The following is a 25,525-nucleotide window of genomic DNA, read 5'->3' as shown; positions in this document are numbered from 1 at the left end:
AGATACTAAAGATTGTAACGCACTAATACCCAGATTCATTCAAACTAACGTGGGCATTTAAATGGGGTAACTCACATAAGACCTCCACTCTCTGGAGGTGTCGCTTTGTCCACCAACTTGGAGGAAAGAACAAAGTGCCGTGGGATGAATCCAGACCTGAGACTGATGGTAGCAGGGACCGGTGTTGGACAGACTGACAATTTACATCTAGACAAGTCAGAACACTGTCACAGAGCTCATCTTAAAGGACCTAATGCTCTCTGAGAGTATTTTTATTCAGGGATTGTTTAAGTATGTTGTTTACCTTTGCAGATCTAAGATTTCTGTATATCTTTGCAATGTAGATTTGGGACATGCTGTGTGTACAGTATGTCCAAATGTGTCTCAGAGAAAATGTGCATTGTTTTTGTTGCGCTACCTCAGAGTTGATAATATCTCTAGCTGCCATAAATATTGAACTGTGGAAATAGTTCATCTGGAAATATCTTCCACAAATCCTTGCCATAATGAGACTTTTTCTGTTTTCAAAAAGTTTATTTTGTAATAACCGTAGGAATGGCACAAAGGACAAACAATAAATGGACAAGTACTTTTAGTAATGTAATCTTCCTCTGTTACACTAACTGGTATGTTCCTGTTGCTTTTGTCCACAAGCTTGTGCTTGTAGGAGCAACTCCTGTTTTCTTAATTGGAATTATCTGTCAGAAGTGAATATACTCAGCTAGCCTTCCTTGACTCTACTCCCAGGCTTTCCCATTTTTCCCCCAGACACAAATCTATGTTCCACAGGAAACAGACAGACATGTACATGATATATCGTATTAATCTTTGCATTGTTCTTGCTGCTAAACAGTCAAACTTAAAATATTTGATGTTAGAAGCCACTTAGTGGCTGGAGGAGTGGCTGTAAAATAAATAGCTTTATAGCACTTTCAGTCCTTCTGGAAAAAGTAAGCATTTGAATAATTCACCTTTAAAACTGCTGTACAGCTGGAAATTTTGGGTTAAAATCTGTGTTACCCCAGAATAAATGGGGAGTAAATTTATAGAAGACAGTGGATTAAGACAGTAGCTATTGAGAGGAGAATCACCTACTTTACACTGTGCTTTTTATTGCCATTTTTAATACCAGCCTAGCTTTAACAGACTATTCTAGGTAGGTCTAGCAAATGAAAAGTAGGTTGGAAAAAAGGAAGTGAATGGAATTCCAACAGTAACAAATACATAAGTACAAGACTGGGGAAAAATGTGTACAGAAAGCTATGAAAAGCTATGTATGAGCTGGCATATATTTTCCAGGAAACCTCCCTTAAAACATTTAGCCTCATTTGAAAGTGTGGTAGAGTCTCTTTGTCAGCTCTCACTAGGTCTATAGAAGTTGCAGCCTTACATGTAGCAACAGGCACAATTGTTCCTACGTGGTGGAATTCTCCACAGAAGCTGTGCGTATAGCTTTGAAAAATGAAGTCACAAGCAGTGTGGATATGAAGATTCCCTACCATGCACAGCAGAGTCACCAAACTGTGTGGAGAGAGGAGAGCAGTGACAAAGGCCATCCATATGCATAACTGCTTAGTTAGTTTTGTAATTAGATGGTGTGATTAAATTAGAATCATAGAATCATTTAGGTTGGAAAAGACCTTTAAGATCATCCAGTCCAACCATTAACCTACACTACCAAGTCCACACTAAACCAATCAAGGGTAGACTAGACTAAACCGTGTCCCAGAGTGCCACGTCTACCCTTTTTTTGAACACTTCCAGGGATGGTGACTCCACCACCTCTCTGGGCAGCCTGTTCCAATGCTTGACTACCCTTTCCATGAAGAAATTTTTCCTAATTTCCAACCTAAACCTCCCCTGGCGCAGCTTGAGCCCATATCCTCTTGTCCTATCACTAACTACATGGGAGAAGAGACCAACACCCACCTCACTACAACCTCCTTTCAGGTAGTTGTAGAGAGCTATAAGGTCTCCCCTCAGCCTCCTCTTCTCCAGGCTAAACAATCCCAGTTCCCTCAGCCGCTCCTCATAAGGCCTGTGCTCCAGACCCTTCACCAGCTTCCTTGTCCTTCTCTGGACACGCTCCAGCACCTCAATGTCTTTCTTGTATTGAGGGGCCCAAAACTGGACACAGGATTCCAGGTGCGGCCTCACCAGCGCTGAGTACAGGGGGACAATCACCTCCCTGCTCCTGCTGGCCACAGCATTCCTGATACAAGCCAGGATGCTGTTGGCCTTCTTGGCCACCTGGGCACACTGCTGGCTCATGTTCAGCCGGCTGTCAACCAGCACCCCCAGGTCCTTTTCGGCCAGGCAGCTTTCCAGCCACTCTTCCCCAAGCCTGTAGCATTGCATGGGGTTGTTGTGACCCAAGTGCAGGACCTGGCACTTGGCCTTGTTAAACCTCATACAGTTGGCCTCAGCCCATCAGTCCAGCCTGTCCAGGTCCCCCTACAGGGCCATCCTACCCTCGAGCAGATCGACACTCCCACCCAGCTTGGTGTCACCTGCAAACTTACTGAGGGTGCACTCAATCCCCTCATCCAGATCATTGATAAAGATATTAAACAAGGCTGGCCCCAAAACAGAGCCCTGGGGAACACCGCTCGTGACTGGCTGCCAGCTGGACTTAACTCCATTCACCACTACTCTCTGGGCTCGGCCACCCAACCAGTTTTTTACCTAGCGAAGACTACGCCTGTCCAATCCATGAGCTGCCAGCTTCCCAAGGAGAATTATCATGGGAGACTGTGTCAAAGGCTTTGCTAAAGTCCAGGTAAATGACATGCACAGCCTTTCCTTCATCCACCAGGCAGGTCACCAGGTCATAAAAGGAGATCAGGTTGGTCAAGCAGGACCTGCCTTTCATGAACCCATGCTGGCTGGGCCTGATCCCCTGATTAGCCTGCACTTGCCTGTTGAGTTCACTCAAGATGAACCGCTCCATAATCTTTCCCGGCACCAAGGTCAGGCTGACAGGCCTGTAGTTCCCGGGTCCTCCTTCCGGCCCTTCTTGTAGATGGGCGTCACATTGGCAAGCCTCCAGTCATCAGGGACCTCCCCTGTTAACCAGGACTGCTGATAGATGATGGAAAGTGGCTTGGAAAGCTCCTCCACCAGCTCCCTCAGTACTCTCGGGTGGATCCCATCTGGCTCCATAGACTTGTGAGCATCCAGGTGGCATAGCAGGTCGTTAACTGCTTCCTCCTAGACTATGAGGGCTCCATTCTGGTCCCCGTCCCTGTCTTCCAGCTCAGGGGGCTGAGTACCCTGGGGATGACTGGTCTGGCTGTTAAACACAGAGGCAAAGGCGGCGTTAAGTACCTCAGCCTTTTCCTTGTCCTCGGTGACAATGTTCCCCCCATATCCAGCAAAGGATGGAGATTCTCCTTGGCTCTCCTTTTATTGCTGATGTACTTATAAAAGCATTTTTTATTATCTTTTACAATACTGGCCAGATTAACTTCTTGCTGGGCTTTTGCTTTTCTAATTTCCTCCCTGCATGACCTAACAAGATCCCTGTACTCCTTCTGAGTTGCCCGCCCCTTCTTCCAAAGGCAGTAGACTCTCCTTTTTTTCCCTGAGTCCCCGCAAAAGCTCCCTATTCAGCCAAGCTGGTCGTTTTCCCCGCCGGTTGGTGAGAATCCCACGGATAAAGCAAATTATACTGGAAAGTACAGGCCATATTCTTCATCTGTTTTGCTTGGAGCTAAGAGCAATGTGACACCAAAGAAAAGAAAAGGGAGCTGCAGATGCTTCTAGTCTGTGTGCCACAGGACTTACTTTGACAAGGGAAAGGGAAAGTCAGGGTCCACCAGCTTTCCCTTTCCCATTCTGGCTACAAGCACATCGTAGCCTCTTCCACACCATTTTTTTTTTATTCCTGTGGCTATCTGTGCTCCTGGGGCCCTCTGTTTAAAGTGAAGCTTGCCTGAACAGAGAAGTGTACAGGCTTTATTCCATCTTGCTCCTCTGCGTGGCCTCATAATTATTATGGTAATACAGCGTTTAATGTTTTCTCCCCAGATGCTGATGAATGCCAACTCTTTGGACAAGAAATCTGTAAAAATGGCTTCTGTTTGAATACGCAGCCAGGTTATGAGTGCTACTGTAAACAAGGCACATATTATGACCCTGTTAAGCTCCAGTGCTTTGGTAAGTTTATTTAAAGCAGTCTTGTCACTATAATGGTATGCAGATGGGCAAAACAAGCAGACTCGTACGGCAGGATTCCCATCAGAACTGCAGTATTCCCAGCAAGGGGAGGAACACCGGGCCTCCAAACTCCTGTAGCAGCTTTTAAAGAGGCATTGGGTCACTTCCCTTCCCTTCTGCTTAGCTGGGCAGCAATTCTGGCTGACATGGCGATGGCGTGTAGAGCAGGGTTTGTTTTATTTGCTTCCTTTCTCAGCAAATTGCTCCCAGGAGTTTGCATCTCCAAAACAGCCCCTTGTGCTCCTTTGAGTGTGTAGTCTAGAGCTGGTACCAGCCTTTACGCAGGCAGCACAAAGTGATCAGAGGTGGCTCCCTCCTTAAATGCACACTGCTGCTTCACTCTGCCAAGGTGCAATTTAGCCTTGTGTTCTTTGTACATGGGGGGTGAGCAGTGAAAGCCTGTATGTTGAAGCTCAGCTTTCATTTGCTAAGTGTGCTGGGTTTACTATAATAAATCAAATTAATGCAGATTTTTTTTTTTTTTTCAAGGACAGATATGTTCCACGAGGAGTTAATATGCAATGTGAAATTACAGTTCAGGTCATTGATAAGCCCATTTTAGTCTGCACAACCTTGTACTCCTTTGGTTCTGGTATTCAGCTGAAAATTACTCATAACTGTGACCCTGACTTTTGCTTTGTAAGCAGAAAGCCATGTATAATGTGCAGAATAGCATAATGAAAGGAAGTAATTTTTGCAACCGCAATAAGAGAGCCTTTCACCTTGGGATTCTGTGGTTGTTCTTTACAAAGGGTGGGTCTTTTGCTGATTTAATGTAATTTATTTGAAGTAAAATGGCCTGCTCTCCCCTTTGAGCTAAATTTCTGCTTTTCCTCTCCAAGACGAACTAAGGAATAGAACTACTGTGGCTAGATAAGGTGAGCCCTTCTCCTGACCAGCTCATGAAGAGTCTCGGAGAGTATGCCCACCTCTAATGCCTGCTGGTACTGTCCTAAAGGGATAGGAACGTGGGAAGCAGCTGCAGCGGTGCTGGATGCAGGGTATGCCTGGCACTCCAACCCCCCCAGCAAGCCTGCTCATCCAGATGCTCCCTAGTACTTGGAGTTTAGAGGGCAGCATCCTGCTGATCTCTCTGTCCTTCTCCATGGGCACAGGCAGGATTTTGCTGCCAGCAATCGGTCTTTGTGGTAATTAACAGAAGGCATGCAGGGAAATCTGCTCCTAATATAGGAAAATATAAACATGGATTAACACAATGCGACTACTTTGTTCTGGCTCTCCTTGATACGTTTCCTTCCATTTTAAAGACACGGATGAATGTCAGGACCCAAACAGCTGTATTGATGGCCAGTGCATTAACACAGAAGGATCTTACAACTGTTTCTGTACACACCCAATGGTTCTGGACGCAACAGAAAAGCGGTGCATCAGACCAGCAGATTCAAGTGGTATGATCCATTATACATATTACTGAAGTGAGTACACCTCTACGAGGTGCTGCTGACATGACTACAGACCCCAGTGAGCTTAGACTGGGTCATCCTTGGATGAGCCTGCTCTTTTGGAGGATTTTGGAAGGCAATGCTTGGACTGTCATCTGTTGATCCAGAAGGCATCATGATGTAGGCTCCACTTTGCCAATGCAGACAGGAGATTGCTGGAAGTATTAATGAGATTAGGCTTGGGCTGGGGAGTCTTCAGCCCCCTGATTCACCAGCTCCGCATCTGCCTTGTCCAGCCTCGTAGGTAATGAGGCACAGCCTGCTTGCTGTCTCACCGAGGCTGGGGTTTGGCTGTGGGCTAACCCTGGAGGTTCAGTTCGGAGTGAGTGACTGCTTCTAACAAAGCAAGGAGTAAAAACAGGAATAACAGGATGTAGGAGGAAATAGCTGAAATTGTATCTGTGCTTTCAGTTGATTAATGATGAGGGTACATCAAGCTCACATTTTCAAGCTGTGGGCTGCAGCATCACTGTTAAAGTAAGGTTTTTGCATGTTCTTTTAATTTCAGTAGACACCGATTTCAGAAAAAATGTTAGATATGATGAGATTCTTAGAAACGTCTCAGAAATCCAGAGCATTATGCAGCCTGCAGAGCTTTGTCTGTGCCACACACATCTTTGAAAGAAATGTTACAATGGGTTTGATGACTATTGGCACTGTATAGCCATAAATCCAGACCTCTGGTCCCTGCAACTTGCAATGAATTTTCCTAAGACACTTCTGTGAAAGGAAATGGGAATACAGACTGAATGCCTGCTTTAGTCGCTCCAAATTATAAGACTGATACTTTTGAGGAGTAATGTTGGTCATCCTCTTGCATGAAACTGTGAAAGAACCACAGCACTTCTATTGTTCAATCTTCAGTTAAAAAACGAAGAGCAGGATTGTCCTTTGGGTTCATCTAGGATATGAAGAGAATGCAAAGGCCCAAAGGGTCTTCCGTCATGCAACACTGGGGCCGATACAGCAATGATCTTCTCGCCCAGCACAAAGCGCTTGGGCCTTGTATCACTACTGGCAATGTCCTCCCTACTGCAGAGGAGGAGGGGGCAGGCTGGTTCCTTTTCTGCCAGAGGAATTTGGGGTTGGTTGCAGAGACCCACTGCTGCTCTTCACTGCGTGTTCTGGCAAGTTCTTAGTAGAATAGGTACCTAAATTCTGATCACCTTTGCACTTTCACAACTCACCGTTTTACTCTTGAGCTAGGTTTCAATTCCATACTCACCCATGCAACAGTGCATCATGTAAAAATGCAGTTAATAGATATACACAGACAAAACAGAACCTTGGTTTGTGACAACTCTTATTTTTCAGTTTATGTTGGAACAAAATCAAAACCTTGCAGATGTCTCTACAAAACGATTGTGCTGAGGTTTTTACATTCCAAGTGGAAGATTACATTTACAGTTCACCTCCCTCCAATCAGCAGTGATCAGAGATTGCTAGGACTAGGAATTGTTCCTACTGAGATCTTTGTCAGAACTAGTATGCCTCTGAAATATTCCAGCTTTGACAAAATGTTTTTGTTAATGTTCATAAGAATGTGGCAGTAGTTCACAGCAGTATTCTGTCTCTAACAATAGCTGTAAGTGGATGATTAGGGACCAGAAGAGCAGATAAACAATACTTCTCCTCACCCTCCCCAGCACTCTCCCAGCCTCCAGCTATTTTCAGCTCGGGGGATTTCCTGAGCTGATGTAGTTTGTCTGTTTAGTTAATGGGACTCTCTTCCAAGTACGTCTCCCGTTGAGCCCATGTAAATTTTTTGTTCAGCTCTGCCCTAGCTGTAAAAGTTCTTTCAGATGCCATTGACAGCAATATAACAAAAGCAAAATAACAACTTTTAAAGATTCATTCTGTGGATGGAGTTCCCCAAATATTCACCTAACACTGTTTTTTGTCAAGCTCTGTTAACTTCCATGAGAGCAGAGCTGAGTCAGTGTTAAGGGTTCAGCAATGACTACTGATCTAGGAAGTTTTATTTCTTGGGTGTGCAACCCAATGTGCTTTTAAATTGGCGTAACAGTGCCAAATGAGAACCTTTTAAGATTTTTGCAAAGCTGAACACTCAAGGGATGAGCCACCTCAGGCACTTAAAAATGGTCATGACTTCTAAGCTTAAATTTGTATTCAGCAAAGTCTGTAAAGCTAGGTTATTTTTCTAATCTAAGTTTAGAAAATTCTGCATTACACGAGTATCTTTTTTTAAGTAACAGTGCTGCGATGATGATCTAATACTGTCTTCTCCGTCAGAACAAACTGAAGAAACTGAGGTCTACCAGGATCTTTGCTGGCAGCATCTAAGTGATGATTTTGTTTGTAGTCGACCCCTGGTTGGGAAGCAAACTACATATACTGAGTGCTGTTGCCTGTACGGTGAAGCCTGGGGCATGCAGTGCGCACTGTGTCCTATGAAAGAGTCAGGTAAGGAAATGTACATGTCAATTCTTGAAATGAAATCTGAAACACTTAATCAGTTTAATCCCTTGTATTTATACTAAGACAAAACATAAGAAAGAACAAACAAACCTGACCCTTCAAGAACTGATGGAAAGTTTTCTCATTGATTAAGGGGAAATCATTACAGTCTAGATTTTGAAAATGTAGCTGCTGTTATTTTTTGGCACTTACAGGACCTGTTTCCTTCAGGTGGAACTATCAGTGACTGGCAATTTAGAACGTTGGTGGAAACAGGAGGGCATTTTAAGGGTAGCAGAGTTCCTTAACATGACTTACAAATTAAAAAGCATCTATGAAAATACAGATGCAGTTCATGTGCAAACACACGCATGATACTCAACAGGCTACATAACTGGTTTGGATTTTTGTTGCTGGTATTACACATTCAGATGCATTTTTCAGTGTGATATTCTGCCAGGCTGGCTGCAATTAGATGTGTTTTCTTGATAAGGATCTGGTAAGCTGTGGTTTAGAATCACTAAACCTATCAAAGAATGAGTTGTTGTTATACAGCTATATGCTGCTGGCTGGGGCTAAACCATGACAATGGGGGAAGAAGTTAGTATGGTACCGCACTGCATATACCAGGGTGACACGTCTCAGGCACAGCATGACATATACCCGTGCTGCTTCCACTGGTCTCTTCTCCAGTCCCTAGTCCCCAGAAACAAGTCTGTGTGTCAGTGACAACATTTCTCTCTATATCCATTTAGCTTTTGTAGTCACTGCAAGAAGCAGCTTCTACCTGAAATATCTTGGAACAATGTCTAACTTCTAAACATGTAAACAAAATACAGTCTTTTAAAAAAAATCAGCCAGCCAGCTTTCTTTAACATCAAGTTATATTCCCTGGAAATTTTTCAGTCCTTATTGGTGCTCCATTTCCCTTATCTATCTTAAATTGCTCATCTATACGTTTCATAATATCTGAGCATATAACATTGTGGCTAAAGCAGTACATGTTTTACTTGTAGGAAGAACCCTGGAGTTAAAACTACATAGAGAAGCTCAGTGAAGCATTAATATGGTTGTTTGCATCTGCTTGGGTTTTATGTTTTTATAATTTACTTGTAAGGTCCCTGAACCTGTTCTTATGTATTTTTATTTGTTTGAGTTTGCTTTGGAAGTGCAGCAACTGAAAAAAGCGCCTGATTTTGATGATGTTGGCTGGAGTAACTGCTGGCTGATGCTTATCCCAGAAAGAGAGTGAAGAAGAAAAACAGGGCATGACAGCAGCTTGATGTATAAGATATGGAAATTTCGGAAATGTCTTTGTCAGAATAAATCTTATAGGAGGACATTCCCAGGCATTGAATTACTACACCTGCTAAAATAACAATTTCAATGGAACGATATGTAGTAGTAAAAAAAATACAGGGCAATAGCTAATAGCAAGAATTGTTGCTATGACCTGGAGCTCCTCAGGTGGAAAGATAGAGCAGAATAAAGGAGTTTTTCTTTGTACAAAGTTCATCGCATGGTGACAGTGACCCATCTGTGTCATGCAAGCATGCAATCCTGAGAGAAGGAAGGAAAGCTGTTCCTGGTAGACAGAGTTTCAGGTAGGTAGGAGAGTTGCTTCTGAAGATTTCTAGTTAGTTACGTTTAAAGCAGGATAAATCTGGAAAGGGTTTAAAGCAAGATAAATCTGAAAAGGAACAGAGAAGGACTACCAAGATGGGCAAGGAATGGAGAACCTGTCTTACAAGGGAAGATGAAAAAAGCCAAACCTAGATGCAGAATGAAGGCTGCAAATGGTAAGACTATCTGCTACAGTATGATCATGGAGGATTCCCCCAAGCTTTTAATTTAAATAACAGTGCTGATGTGAGAAAACAATTGGAACAAGTTCAGTCTGAACACATTTAGGCTTGAAATTAGATGGATTTTGATCATTAGGACCACAGGATTCTGGAGCAGCAGTCCTGTGACAACAGTGGGGTGCAGATCCCAACTAGCTCTATGAAGAAACTTGAGAAATTCATTAATAAAAAAGACATAAAGATTCTTGATGGATAACATGATGTTAAATGTCACTTGGATGACCCTCAGTCAAAGCTGAAGAGCATTGTGTTGGATCATAACATGTTTCTTCCTCCAGACATAATTTTTATGTGAATTTTAATATGCGTTGAAAAGTATCTGCTTTAACTGAAACTACGAGGCATACTTTGATCCCAAATACTTTAAATCATCCTTATAGATTGGAACATAGATGGTTAAAAAAATAAAAATAAAAGCATATTGAACCTTATGTCAGAACAAACATACAAGCTTACATTTCTTAGTGGAGGTGGTTTATGCTCATGTGTCCTCACACACATGTGCACACACACACAGAGAAACCTGGAAGCCTTTCTCTGTTTTCAGGAACATTTACCAAGAAAATTTAAAGCTGACTGAACTGAATAAATGATTCATTTGACATGTCTTCAGTTTGTAGCATTTAAAGTGATATCATTGGCTCAAGAGAGTGCTTTCACACCTCTGGGCCAGCAGGTCACAGGTTCAAGTACTGGCTGGGGAACCTGGAATTTCTCCATTTTTAAACACTTGTGTATTGTGCTGGCCAGATTTACTACTGAAGGTGTTTGCTTATTTCCCAAGTTAGGGGCATGCTGAAGATTTGTAACACATGTTAAAGAAGACCTGGGGATGTGAAAAGCGTTATCACCAGAAGACTTTCACCATGAAATGGGTTGGATCATAGAACGGATCATTCGCTGATCTCTGGTTTCCTTTTACCTTGTTTATATTCCCCTTGTATTTGAGGATCTAGATGCTGCACTTAGAAGGAAATACAGGCCTGCCACCATAAGTGATACATTTGCAAGTCTCTTCTGAAACAAACTCACACTTTAATTAAAATAAACTCTAATTTTTGTGTCCCAGCTTTTCCTGAAAGCAGTTCCATTTTTCATTACCAGATTTAACTGTCCTGTTTAAGTAGCATCCAGCATAAAACTAGCAGGAAGACAGAGAACTTTTATAAGAATTGATCCATATAAATGAAAAAGAAATCCAGCCTTTCATCAACATGAAAACAGAATTTACGTAGTTGCTAAGATTTCTAAAAGCTGCTAAAGGGTGTTTGATCAAACAAACCCCACTGAAATGGCAGTAAACATCAGAGCCTGAAACAAAAATAAGTAGCACCTGTTGAAGTGTTGCAACTGAACACCAACATCTTAACAACAGTAGGACTGATAAGTATTTTGATGTCAACATCAGGGAACAAATTCAAAATACTAGTTCAAAATCCTGATCAAAACAGTGCAAACAGGAACTGTAGTGATGTGATTGAGTACATCTTACTTGTACAAACCATTTTGTGGGGCAGGCCTTCTTGTCATTAAATGAAGGAAGCAAAGACAGACTGTTTTCAATTACATTGGTTCTAACATTAGGATCTTACGATACCATCATAGTACAGATAAAGGCTTTCACAGATTGCATCCAATACCAAAACGTTAACTACTGAAATATATCCTTTCTGGGCTCATTATGGTGTTAAGCTGTACTTGCCCAAAGAACTTTTAGTAACTATCCTTAAGAAACCCCTGTGTTATTTGAGGTTTGTCATTTGCAATCTGCAGTATTTGACTGATGGAGGAAAATTAGAAAATTGCATACTCTTGTTTTAGATAACAAAAGCAAAACATCCTTTCTTCACTGCACCCACCCAAAAAAAACCCTATCAGACGACCTGCCTTCAGAAGTTCTGCTTCCTTGGTCAGTTTACTGTTAGTGCCGTAAGACCCAACTGCCTGCATCTGGAGTCCATGCGCTAGTAACTGGCAGCAGGACAGGCACCGACAGGTTTAGCAGTGCAGTCAAAGCATCCATGCCAGGAAACAGAGCAACTGGCCAAGACTGAAAAAATTTGGAATCTGAAATAAGGCCTTACACATCTCATGTTAACCTGAACACGTAACACCTGAATTATAAACCTGCTGAGCCTCCAGAAGAGGCCTGTGAGACCCTTGTGGGACTGGAGTGGATTTTAGGCAAGGTGTATTGTTACAGGGTACAGGAAATTTGAAGGGCAGAGATAGAAGTAACAGCTAGAAAATGTTGAGTAAGGTGGTGTGCTGGTGTCAGTGTTTAATTTGGGGAGATTTTTGTATTTGTAAAATGATCTTTGGAAAGCTGTCTTGGAGTTTGTTATGGCAGTGCAGTACCACCTGTGCTTCAGTAACACCTTAGGATGCTAGGAAGGTGGAATTAGGTGCCCTTGAACTAAAGATATGCCTGTCTGTTAAGGAGGGTGCTTTCTCTTTCTCCTGTAGGTTGCTGCCTGGAGAACTTTTAATATGGAAAAAAGGGGTAAGGTAGGACTGGGACTTGGCAGTTTTAACATATGTTTTAATAACTATTTATTGAGGGTGGGGGTACGTTACTACATCTATAACTAAGAACTTGTTGGTAGTCTGACTACTAAGATAATGTCATGAGCATGTTCTTAGGCAACTGTAAAGGACACCAGCGTTCAGTTTATCAGCCTGCTTATTTGTGTAACCTTATACATACTTTGTACTCTTCTACTGTAAGTTTTAAATTCTAGTAGGTTGTGGGTTTTTATGGAACCACTTTGTGTTTAGAAGATCTGCAGAAAGGACAGTGGTAGAACTCCAGTCAGTAGATGTTACAGATGTTCTGTGGGACTAGGAGTCGCATACAGAACTGCAGAAGACTCGCGTACTTTTCGTTTATCTCCACTTCAGCATTTGCAAAGCCCAGACTAGGAGAACACTGAGGGTAGTGGGTAACATGAATCATCTGGGGTGTTTTATCATGTAGGATTTCGCTTGGCCCATTTCACAGTTTTTTACACAGAAACCCACATCTGTGCTGGTCCTACTAGTTTCCCCTTCCATCAGGAAAGCGAAATAGGCACCCTGAGCATTAGATTCCTCTGACCTGTTCTAGACATCTACTTTAGGATGAGATGGTGTCTAAGAAGTGGTTATGTCTTTCCATGGACTAAAAAGGGACAGTGGATGACTAATTCAGGTGCAGACCCTTGGAGATGCCTACATACAGTTGTTGAATACTACCCCTTCTGGCAGGACAGATTGTTTGGATTGCATTTTTGTTGCAAGGAACTCAGTGTATCCTTTGTAAACATTATGAGTTAGTTCTGGGCTGAGCTTTCATGTTATGAGAACATGGTGTTCCCTTCGAGTTCTGGCTAATGTCACTCACGAAGATCTGGAAGTACAGGGAAAACTGATGTGTGTAAAGGATGAGTTTCCGTCTGTCCTCTTTTGAGATGGTAAAGATCAGCAGGGATTCATTTCAGCACTGGATTAATTTCTGGAGACCATTGTTCATCTTTCCATTTAGGATGGCATTGTGCCCCCTTTCTTTCTGGTAAGGACACCAGACAAATGGATTATCTTTTGGGCTTAAAATACTAGAGTGATTGGGCCTTGAATATTTAAAGTCTTATGCTCAGTTGTGCAGATTTTTGGCTGCTTTCATTTCTGTTGATGAAGATTTTCAGTGCTTTTTCTGAAGTTTACGAGAGATGTGCAGAATAGCCTTGGAAGGGTTTTCATCATGGAACCTCACATTCCAAGTGTACATGCAAGTCAGCAAGGAGTCAGAAAGCCATTTGCAAAGTTGTGGCAGAAACAACCTGACTCTTACTACAACTTTAACAATCTACCTCAAGCAGTAGGAGGCAGAAGATTGTTTTAGGAAATTTGAGCAGCCTTAGTAGAGGAACAAAAGCTGACTGCCAAGAGGTTTTGAAATAATCAGGTTGGTAATTACTTCAGTTTTAACAAGTTTTACATCCACTGTGATCTTTTCCTCAGTGATTTCATTTAGAGTATCTCCATGTGAGGATATGAATATCCTTCTCAACTCATGAAAAAAATCCTTTAAGACTGGTGCCCTTCCCTTTTTCTTTAGCACCAAGAGTTGTAGAATATATGTGAATGCTGTCCACCACAAACCTCACTATCTGTTCATGGAGGATGTCAAACGATCTAAATTGTCAAATAGCACAATCTAAATGTAGAACAGAAATATCTTCAGGTTTGGTTCATGGATGATGCAATCTCCTGAGAGAGCGTAAGTTTAACCAATTCAGACTGATGTCCAGAACCTCTGGTTGGGAAGGGACATATACTACATGTAATAAATGCTTTCTTGGCTTTGTCCTTCTCTCCAGTGATTTCTTCCATGGTGAAACTGTTGCATTCTTAAATAATTTGAAGGAACTGCCTTGGTGTTGAAGCTTTGGCTCCTTTTTTGTGTGTGTGATGGTGACAATTTTGAGGAGCTGGAACAGAAATAAAGCTTGCTTTATGGGCAGGAGGTGGGATTGGCTGTGGTGCAGTTGTTTCATGGTTGTGTCAGGAAAAGCTTTTTTATATAATGTTTTGCTTTAAATACATGAAATATGGAGTATTTTTTCTGACTAGAGAATACAAATAAGGCCCACACAGGCTTGCACAGTTACAACAACTGTGTATGCAAATTAGATGCACATTTGCACAGCTGCACTTGTGCTAACAAGCACCTAAAAGCCAGTCAGTCCATCCAATTTATGTTGCGTTGTCTCTATCAGCCCAGCTTTTCATCACCAATTATGGCTAACATCTGTGCCAGTACGCATGTGCGTGTAGCTGTAATCCCCTAACACACTTGTTTTATATGCACACATCTGACTTAAAAAACGTCCTTTACATTTTTGGAAGCATACATCAGCTTCCTTTTATAATAGCTGTAATAATCCTGAGTTATACAACAAGCTGTCTCAATGCTTCATTTGCAAGTTATGAGAAAAACTTAGAAACACATGGAGCAATGTGGACTAAATTAAATTAAAACCATGTCTTTTTTGTCTCTTGAACCATGCTTGTATAGTTCTTGATCACAGCCAGGAGATAGATGAGTGAGCAGAGAAAATAAATCCATATAGAAAAAGGTTTTATCGTTGATTGTGAATTACAGAAAATGTCTTTTTTTTTTTTTTTTTTTCCACTTTACATGAAAGTGAGTATCAACTTCTGTGGCAACTAAAATGTTTTGTCATTTGGGGGGTAGTTACAGATTTTTCCTGACCCCCTTACAGCCTTCTTGATGTAAGTCTCCTACTGCCATCTTCCTAGGGCAATATCATGCTGTTCTCCCATTTGTATACTTGCAACTTTCTGTGTACCAGTCATGCTTTTACCCACAAATCTTATGGCACTCTGTTCATTTAGTTCCCTTCCCTGGAAAACTGTGACCAGCATAGAGCACAGTGACCCAAAATACACTATTTTTAATTTGAACTGTAGGAACATAGCATAGCAAGGGGAAGAGTTTAAAACAACAGAAATTGTACGTACACATCTGTCCTGCTGTAACTTGTTCTATCCTCCAGAGGGGGACTGTGATGGGTTCATTTTTCTCAGGCATCCAAACCTCTAGTTTACCTTATTTCAAAATGCCGGTTCTCGTGATCTTTCCAGAATGTGGCCCCCCGACTGCCTTTCAGTCTTTGTACTCTCCTCTCTGCCCACCCTTTTCTTCTCTGAAAAAAAGAGACAAGCTCAGCAAGGTGGCATAGATAACTTGCCATTGTTATTGGTCCTGAATGTGTATTGTTGGTTTTTTAGGTGGGTTGCTGTTGCTCTCCTTGGGTTTATCGCCTGAGCACCTAGTAAGTGAATCAACACATTACAAAAGACAAGACAGAAAATCTAAGCTGCTTGGACAACTAAACAGAACATACAGTATTAAGAGAGTATTATAGGTAACTCTAAATCATCACAGTTTGTATCAAAAAAATGATATAAATTATATATAAGGAGGATAGGTGTACACATTCTAAAGTGACTTAAGACTACTAATGCTCTGTCAGCTTTGGTATTAAAGCTTATTATTTTACAAATAATGTATAAATTATTAAAAATTAGAGCGTATTAACAAATGGTTAATTAAGCTTAACAGACTTCAAGAGGGTAATAGATTATTACAGTTATATGTATAGCCTTGTAGAAGACCTTGATATAGTTACAGCTCCTTGTAACAAATACCAAGTTTACAGTATGCCCTAAAACAGCTCTTCTTCATTTTGTAGCCACTAATTTACTCATAACGAGACCTAAAAATGCAGACAACCAGAACTTGATTGGCAAAGGACCAGTGTGGCAGGAAAAAAGTTTCTACTGTCAACATTTTTTTATTCTTCTTTAGATAATAAACAACTTTGCATTGGCAAATGTGCAATATAAAATAGTGTTGTGTAATCTTCAAACTACCCAACTCATGCACACAAGAGCTCCAGTGCTATGGGTTTTCAAATGTTTTGACTGCTTCCTTCCGGAAGAAAAACACTGTTTCTACTACCAGTATCACTAAGTGCAAAATTAGCCCTGAGTAGTCTGAGAAGCCAATGTCCAGGTTCTGTCCAATCCTTTCCATCAGATCACATTCATGTGGAAGAAGTAGTGATCCCTGAGACCCGCTTGCCTTGTCCCCTTGCCATTCACTGACTGGTTTTGTGTGGTGGTTTCTTCCCCGCAGGCCAGATGAATTAGTATTTTGTGGTAGAGCATAGATTTCCTTTGCCAGGAACATTTGTGTGCATCTGTGAGAAAGTGCTTTTACACTTCTGCGCAGCTTCTCTCTGTGTATGTATCAGAGCCCTTGGGCCTAATGAGTAGCTCAACACAAAACAATGAGAGGAGTCAGAGATGGTAACCTGGCTGTCCCCATACATGGATGTTGCTTGGGGTTAGATGTGGGGAAGGAAGAATAGGGTGCTTCTGGTCCTACAACAGCTCTTAAAACTATGCTCATTGTTGTAGTATCTCACTGGGAAGCTGTGCACTAAGGGATGTAAGTAACATTTGCTATATGCCGTTTATTGTCTCATGCTGGCTTTGTTTCCTGTGCCATAGGATGTCTCTCTTGGGCAGTGTACTTTTTCATCTGGGAGAGGAGAGGGTTGTTTGAATATAATTATTACTGTGTGTAAATATATTCTGGAAGATACACATTGGTGGAAGTCACCTTGCACTTGAAGCAGAAGGGGGTGAGATTTACAATGATTTGTTAAGTTTTCTGGGGAGTTCATTCTGCAGGCTTGGACTGGCACCCATGACAGTTCTGCGATGTGCACAAACAAGCTTTGCCTGTACTGTACAGTCTAATGCTCTCAGAGAGCCAGGTTGTTGACCACAGAATTCAAACAGACTTTTTGAACACTTTGTTGTTTTCAGTACAAAATAAAACTGTTCCAGGTGGCGGAGATACTACCTGTGAAAAAAATGACAATGCTGGGCAGCAAGTGGGGCTGCGCTCTGCACTGTCTAGAGGCAGTCTGGATTTATCCAACTATTTGCTGTCTGGGACACTTCTACACAGCATGAGGTTTCTGGCTCTGTAACCATCTGCAGTTCTTGGATTTTGTATCTGCTTAGGGCTTTTTTTCCTCTCTCTCTTTTGGTGGTTTTCTTTCCCGTCCTCACTCTGCCCGATTCTCAGAACACCAGGCAGTCTTCACAGAAACAGATGCTAAATAGTCTGTAGCAACAGTAAAGGAGCACCTGGATTTCTGTATTTTAACTATGTTTCTATTTTCAAATAAATTGTCTTGTATATATTTTAATAATGGAAACAGAGGTGACACAGTAAGTCAAATGAAAAATCAAACTCTGCATCAGCATTTCAGACATAGACTCTGACACCTAAAACAAAGTGTTGCCTTGGTCTGCTTCAACTTGGAGAGAGGCAAAAAATCAGAGTATAACTATTTCTCCTGTGTATTTCCTTTTGCCCTTGGAGGTTCACGGCCAAGGAGACTTTGCACAGCACTCATACGTAAGCCTGCGGTTTGAAGATACAGTTAGAAGATGAGCATGTGCTATGTTAGAAGGATTTTTCATTCTGTGATTTCTGCAGGTTGGCTGACGGTGCCAGAAATATGGCCTGACCTGCTCCAGTTTGCTTCCTTCGGGGTGGCTTCTGCTAGCAGCTGCAATAGTCTGGGGTAGCCTTTGTCCCACCAGAATGAGGAGTGTAACCATAGCTAGCCCTGGAGAGGGGTGCATTGGCAGCAGGATACACAGCATCTCTCTGTTCTTTCTTCTCGTGCAAGCCAGAAGAACCTGACCCATAACTTTTTGTACAGTTATTGACTCAAATCTATCCCTGGTGTTATCCCTATTATGACTTAATAGCCTGTGTTTGGCTCATTAACGTTTTAATGACATTCTTCTTGAAGAGAGAATGCTTTGTGGAAATTGCAGATTTATGGTGTTTCTAGGAAGATAAGTTTATTTCCAGCTAATATGAACCACAGCTCACTGGGACTAATGTAATGCAGCCTGTGTTACAAGTGTGATTAGTTTTATATCCTATTTTCTTTCCCCCCTCAGAGGATTATGCCCAGCTGTGCAACATTCCTGTTCCAGGATCTCGACGGCCATATGGACAAGATGCTTTGGTTGACTTCGAGGAGCACTATACTCCAGAAACTAATCCATACTTTGTTGAAGACCGTAAGCAAGTTTCTCTGTTATGTAAAGTACTTGAAATGAGGGTTGTAACTTGGATTATTTCCCTGTAGCTGGCTTCATTCTTCTGTTTGCTTCTGAGTAATGTGGCCTATTTATGTTTTAGTTATTCCTATGACACTAGCTTTCAGTCAGGTGTTCTGGTTCAAGAGCCAGTGTTGTATAAGAGTCCAGTTGGGCTCAGAGTACAATACTGATTTCTAATACAGTGAAATAGTTTGTGCCAAGTGTACTAAATTTGTATTTACCAACAGATTTACAGCTAAAGGTCAAAAGGATTGCCAGTTTTCCGTCTCACAAATTAATTTTCCTTTGGATCATGGGACAGATTCCTTTGGAGTGCATTTAGTTTAAAAGAAAAAAAAAAAATCCCTTCACGCCAGCTTTCCATGATTTTCCAGCAGAATTTATACAGGGGAAATGGAGAACATGCAAGTCATTCCCACTCAACGGAGAAAATGTACAGCACAGTATGATCAGAGAGTATGCATGCATATAGCCTTTGGGCTAGATGGAATGGCCTGCCAAGCGGGGTGTGAGGGATTGTATACAGCATCTCGGTTGTACTTCAGGAATATCAGGGTTCTTTACAGGTCTGGCCCAGCTCACTGTTAAGACTTGTGTGAGAGGAATGCTTACAGATCTCAGCATCTTCCTCAAAATCAGCCACCCGGTACCGGGACAGCATATTTCATCACAGTTTCAGAGAAGAAAAGTGGAGGTATCAGAAGGAACTGGTAACTCCCTGTGCTTTATACACATGGCCTACAAGTTGCCACTGTGCTCTTTCCCAAAGTGCTTCTCCTGTACATGGAGTTCTTTTTAAAGCAACAGTAATAGGTCAAAACAGGGCAGGAGGATTACAGCACACTATTAGAAGGGTGATCTGCATTTCTTGCGCACATTGCACTTTACACATTTATACAGAACTACACAAATCAGGTTAAAGAGTTCATTTCTATTTAGCATCTAAATGATGGTCTAGCTCTACACAGAATTGGAAAATGTCTTACTTTTTATATCCAGATGATCTTAATTAAACAGTACTGAGTGTTGATGTCTAATTGAAATGTCACACAGATGATAACTACTGAACACAATGAAAAGTCCAGAAAGATTCCTGGACAATCAATGTGCTAGATAAAATACTGAGTGGGAAAGAAGCACTTTGCAAGTTGCAAGCAGTGGTGAATAAATACAATAAAATTGTTGGCAGTTTTGAATCCAAAGCTGAGTCCACTGTCTTAGGGACAGGGACTTAATAGCTCATGTCTCTTGCTCCAATGCTATCACTGAATCAGATACAGTGGCAAGCAAATGTGTAAGAAACCCCAAAACACACAGCTGTATGACTGTCCTGATGAGAGGCATATTCCCCAACAGATACAGTTGCCACATGTTTAGGGCACCAGAGACTTCAAAGTCGCAACCCTGCTGCAGTCTGTATGAGCAATACGACAATACGTCCCATCCTGTGGCAAAGCCGTGTACTTCAGTGTAGTATTTGTCACCTGTGTGTAATCAACTTCTACAGCACCAAATGCACATAGTAGAATTACGAGCCAGGTTCCATCCAGCTGTTTTGAAGTAGAATATTTTGTGAGGTAGAACTTGCTGTGAGTGATAAATATTTTGGTTTTAGCTAGTTAAAATTACAACATACTGTATTGGAGGGGGAGTATGTATATATGCGTGTACATATGTCTATGTACACGCATATATATACACACATATATTCTATATGTCAAATAAATGATGCCTTTATTTTAAAAATATCTATGTACTGGGGGGGGGGGGGGGAGGGGGGGAGGCACCTTTCCCTTTCTTGGCAGTGTTTGTTTTCTAAATTAGCAAAGATCTTCACTTTAAAGGACCCTCATGAGCCCTCTGCAAGCTCTATTAGAGGGCTTGAGAACCTAATGAAAATTGGTCAAGTTTCTTACTACATTGTAACCATACATCATGACAGTCTGCTCAATATTCTCAGTACTATTGCACTGAGATGTGATTTACTAGGTTTGTGGAAAAGATTGTAGTGTTTCCCGCTCAATGTACACTTGTATACATCCTATGTATTGTATATGTTCTTGAGATGTGCCATATGTCAGCAAGTACTTATGTCACATTACGTGTTCAGTGTCTCCAGAATTTATTCAGTGTATGACTGACCAGCGTGATCCTTACTAAGCACCCCACCATGCTAGAGAAAATCCAGGATAGAAATAATATATGTAGTCAAAGGGAGGAGGGGCGGGCAGTGGAAATGACAGTACAGATGTTAAAAGGAAGACGATACGGAACAGGCAGAGTAGGAAAGGCAAAGCAGGACAAGAAAAAAGAGGGCCTCAAGAAGCAAGACAGGATGGAGTAAATATAAAGAGACAGGAGAACAAGCACAAGGAAAGGGAGAAATTCAGATTCATAGGTAGCATTGCAAATCTACATATCACAACTGTTGCAACAATATAAATCAGTAAACAGATTTTAGATAAACCAATAGTTTGTCTGTGGGATGACTATATAAATTTTATTAGTTATGGGGCAGATGGAGAGATGTATCCTACTCTACTCCACTCCAGCTCCAATTTCCCCTCCATTTCTGTGCTATATACTCATTACGCTGGTAAAGCTACGACTCCCCAGTGCTCTCTACTTTTTCCTCAAAAGTCTTTTTGATGTGATGGGCTGCCATCTGCAGTCCTGTTACATCACTGCTCCACAAATAGAAAGCTAGTCAAAAAACTTGTGCAGGACAAACAGGAGCAATTCAGTCGTAGAAAGAATCTCTGAACATGTAAAAATGTCAAATAATTTTTTTAAGTATAAATCCTTCCTTACACATAAAAGCATAACTGTCAAAAAAGCCCTAAGACAGGGAGCACAAAAGGCATTGTACAAACCACTGCCACCAAATACAAAGACAACTCTTCAGCTTTGACTGCTCACCATCTAGAATTATGACAAGGAGCAATTGGTAGATTACAGGTATTTGTACTGGCACCAGTAACTGAAGTACCAGCCAAAGGGTTGTTAACCAAAACCACAACAGGAAAGCAGTCTCTGATTTCTTCTTACTTCCCTTAAGGCAGTTGAGATCGATATATATTTTTTTTTAAAATACATTTTCTTCTAGATAAATTAGAATGCATCTCTTCTCCCCCTACACACACCTTATTTTTCTAGAATACTGTTTTAAGGAACTTTTACTCCAAACGGCACTACCACTTCTTACTTTGTTTCTATAAAGGTTGATACACATACCAATTCAAATAAAAGGTGCTATTTAGAAAACACTTATTTATCCTTTAAAAAAATATACTACCAAATTACGCAGTTTCCTTTAAAAAAAAATCATAGATTTTTAACACAAATTAAAAACTTAAGAGTTCACAAAGTTATTCAGTTTTCATCTTGAAACATACCACCGCACTTTTCCAGTGCATTTAAAACTCCAGATGGTGCAGATCTGCTAAAGCTGACCTATTTTCTACAAAGTCAAGTCACATTCCAGTAAACTTCTGCAAGAATTTCAGACTCTCACTATACATTTGGGTATACTGATTCAACAGGTCTGTAACTTACTTGTTTGCAATTCTTTCTCCACCCAGGTTTTCTGAACAGCTTTGAGGAGTTACAAGCAGAGGAATGTGGTATTCTGAATGGATGTGAAAATGGCCGATGTGTAAGAGTCCAGGAAGGCTACACCTGTGACTGCTTTGACGGTTATCACCTAGACATGGCCAAAATGACTTGTGTTGGTGAGGACAGCATATTACTTAATCTTCTGTTAGTCTGTCAGTTTACTCAGTCACTTGACCTAAGGAGGGGCTAGAACAAAGGGGTTACAGATGATCACCTGAATTATATCAAAGATGCCAACTTTGATTGATTCACTGCAAAGGCCAGTAAATATTGTTACAGAAATAATTATGTGGGTGTTCCTCAGTTCATCTTGGTCATTGCAGGTGTGTTCAGTTAAGAGCCTAGAAATGAGCTTAAACTTATATCAATAATTTCACACTAATATACAGAACAAGTGTTTTTCAAAGGCTTTAGTGAGCTAAGAGGATGGAACTGGATCCAGAGTAGAAGAGTAATTTTAGGAGCAGATTTTTAGAGTGGCTGAATCACCTAAATATGCAGGTAACCACTTGGTGGGGTTTGGCCCCTGATTCTCACTGATTTGAACAGTCAATAGACCAGTCTATTCCTCTCACTCTCAAACTAGTAAATCTGCACAACTACTAACCAGGACATCTAATGACTATGTCTTCAGTTAAAACAACAAAACACTGGAATGGCAAGTGTCAGTGAGAAGATGAAAGCAAAACAACACCCCTCATTGTAGAAGCCTAGTAGAGACCATGTGTGGGTATTTCAGTTTAAGGTCTGTACTAACCTTGCTTGCCATTACGGTTCGTAACCCGCAGCTGAGCTCTCCCAGCTGTATCATGATAAGCTGCCTGCATGCCTTGTAATCTTTAGGACTTTATGGCAAGCTGGCCTCCTTAGCGAGAAAAGTTGTAGCTCCTGTGTATTTCAGGCCAGTGCAGCACAATATTGAGTGCAGGTAGTTCGCTGTTCACAACTATTTAGTTGACAACACCAGCAGCTCCTAAAGTATTTTATTTTTTAAAATACAGATATTATAGTAAGAACTTGGAGCTTCTTTCTTGTAAGACACTTTTCAGTCGTCACCTAAAAACCTGTAAGTGGTTATTTAATTTTTGTTTCGCAGCTTAGGCTGAATTTGGACTTGGTGATCTAACAGTTTAAGGACATTTAATACACTGTTTATTTCCTATGATAACTTCCATCTCTTCCCAATAAAATACTCATCTGTTACAGCTTTTGACCCAGGCTAATTCCACCTGATCTGAACTGAAAATGTAGTTCTTAATGTATTCATACAGCATATTCTACTCCTGACAATGCTGGAAATAAATGAGTTCTACCTACACACCAAACTTAGGTGCATGTGTTTTGATGTCCCCTTTTTGCAGATGTGAATGAGTGCAACGAGCTGAACAACAGGATGTCTCTCTGCAAGAATGCCAAATGCATTAACACAGAAGGTTCGTACAAGTGTTTGTGTCTCCCAGGGTACGTACCTTCAGACAAGCCAAACTACTGCACACCACTGAACTCAGAACTAGACAGTGAACTGGAGTAGAGGAAAATCTCCATATCCTAAGCCCGTATACTCTGCACTGTATAAAGAAAAGGAAGAAAAGTATTTAACTTCAGAAGAGAAGGCACCGGAGTAGCGAACATAAGGGGAGAAAAGCATTAAAATGTGTCAAAGGTGAGACCTGATGGGCTGATTGTATATCAGCTTCACTGAAGTGACAGACCAAATGGACACATTACTCTGTATGAAAGAAACAATCAACTATATAGTGTGTTCATAAGAAAAAAAGTATCCTTGAAAATAAGCAAAAACAGTGCTGTTATTTTAAACAGAAGAGCTTTGGTTTTTTGGTTTGTTTTTTGTTTTTTTTTTTTTTCTATTGCTTGATTAATTTGGCATTTAAATAGTGATGGAAATATTTTATATTACTATGTCATTTTTTGATTGTTCAGTTCCTTGCCTACTGTTTCTTTTCAGACCTTTTTTCTGATCAGTACAAATTCTATGATACAGATATTCTTAGGCCATTTTATAAGAACTGTTACACAGGGTAGTGCTCCTCCCTCTCTGGAACATTGGTCAGTGACTTTTTTTAATTTGCTAGTTGTCTGCCCTGTGGAGCAGGCACCATTTGTTTTCAAATGTTTATATACCTTGGCGAAAAGTCCTTATATTCATTTTGTATTCTGTATGGTTGTTACTGCACTTAAAGTCTTTAGAACCTTTCTTGCCAAGTTCAAAGCTGCTAGTGGACAACATTGGATTCCTTTTGTACATTAAAACAAAAGATTTTAGCTCACGTCTGTATTGTAATGTGTAAATTGAACACAAGAGAGATCTTGTACGATTACCCTAACATATTAAAGCTGTATATTAAAACTCAATAAAATCACCTTTTTTTAGAAAAAAACTATTTACTAATTGTAGGCATTTTCTTTTTCTTTTATTGGTCTTTATGTTACAAGAATCAACCCTTCAGGTGTTTACAGTACTAGAATTAATTTACATTACAATAGTTATAAGGAGTTGTCTGGCTGGTTTTCCCTTCTCATGCTGTTTTAATAAGACCAGAATCTGAATTACTTGATGCCTGAAGTTAGGCTTCCAGAGGGAAGATTTCAAACACAGACCTACAGAAACTGTTTGAGTTGGAAGCTGATTCCCATGGAATTTTTCTTCTTTCCTGGTTTAGGCATGTTTCCCACTAAATCGGCAAATAAGGCTCTTCAGTGTAATGGCCTGGTTTTCAGAAAATACTGAAGAGAAGGGGGAGAATTTCCTTTTCTTGATGAACTGTACCTTCCCATCAGCTCTATTTTTCAGGGAAAGAGAGAAAGAGATTAGGAGACCGACAGATGTTTCACTTTGACCTTCTCCAAAGTGAAAGAGTTTGCTTTGGAAATCCCAAAACAGGTCCTTGTGATGTTTTCCAAATGAAACATTTTTGCTGTGTCTTTCAGACCTGCTCTGCATTAAAAGGAAAAGGATAACACGAGACTTTAAAAAGTGGGTCAAATTTGGTCCAATTGTCCGAAAAGTAGATTTTTTTTTTTGTTATTATTTCTCATTTCACCAAAAAAAGAAATACTTGTTTTGGTTCTGAATCAAATTTCTTTTCCAATATTTAGGTTAGCCACTGAACCAAAAATATCTTAAGTTGTATTCCTTTCAGTACTGCACACTCTGTAGATCTCACTAAAGCCCATGTGCCTGTTAACATGCAGAAGCATCTG

The 25,525-nt window shown here is 40.9% G+C and overlaps 1 protein-coding gene across 1 annotated transcript in view; it reads left to right on the top strand.

Moving 5' to 3' along the window:
• LTBP1 (latent transforming growth factor beta binding protein 1) overlaps positions 1 to 23,834 on the top strand; it is a 204,995-nt gene extending 181,161 nt beyond the window's left edge. Inside the window, exons 28-33 of the mRNA XM_075708573.1 lie at positions 4,030 to 4,158; positions 5,487 to 5,627; positions 7,935 to 8,105; positions 18,524 to 18,646; positions 22,270 to 22,419; positions 23,665 to 23,834. Coding sequence (XP_075564688.1) covers positions 4,030 to 4,158; positions 5,487 to 5,627; positions 7,935 to 8,105; positions 18,524 to 18,646; positions 22,270 to 22,419; positions 23,665 to 23,834 — 884 coding nt within the window. The remainder of the gene's footprint in view (positions 1 to 4,029; positions 4,159 to 5,486; positions 5,628 to 7,934; positions 8,106 to 18,523; positions 18,647 to 22,269; positions 22,420 to 23,664) is intronic.
• The last annotated feature ends 1,691 nt before the right edge of the window (positions 23,835 to 25,525 follow it).

Source organism: Pelecanus crispus, chromosome 3 (assembly GCF_030463565.1).
Source record: "Pelecanus crispus isolate bPelCri1 chromosome 3, bPelCri1.pri, whole genome shotgun sequence".
Classification (NCBI taxonomy): Eukaryota; Metazoa; Chordata; class Aves; order Pelecaniformes; family Pelecanidae; genus Pelecanus; species Pelecanus crispus.
Note: the sequence above shows the minus strand (reverse complement) of the source record. Positions and strands in the feature narration are given on the sequence as shown.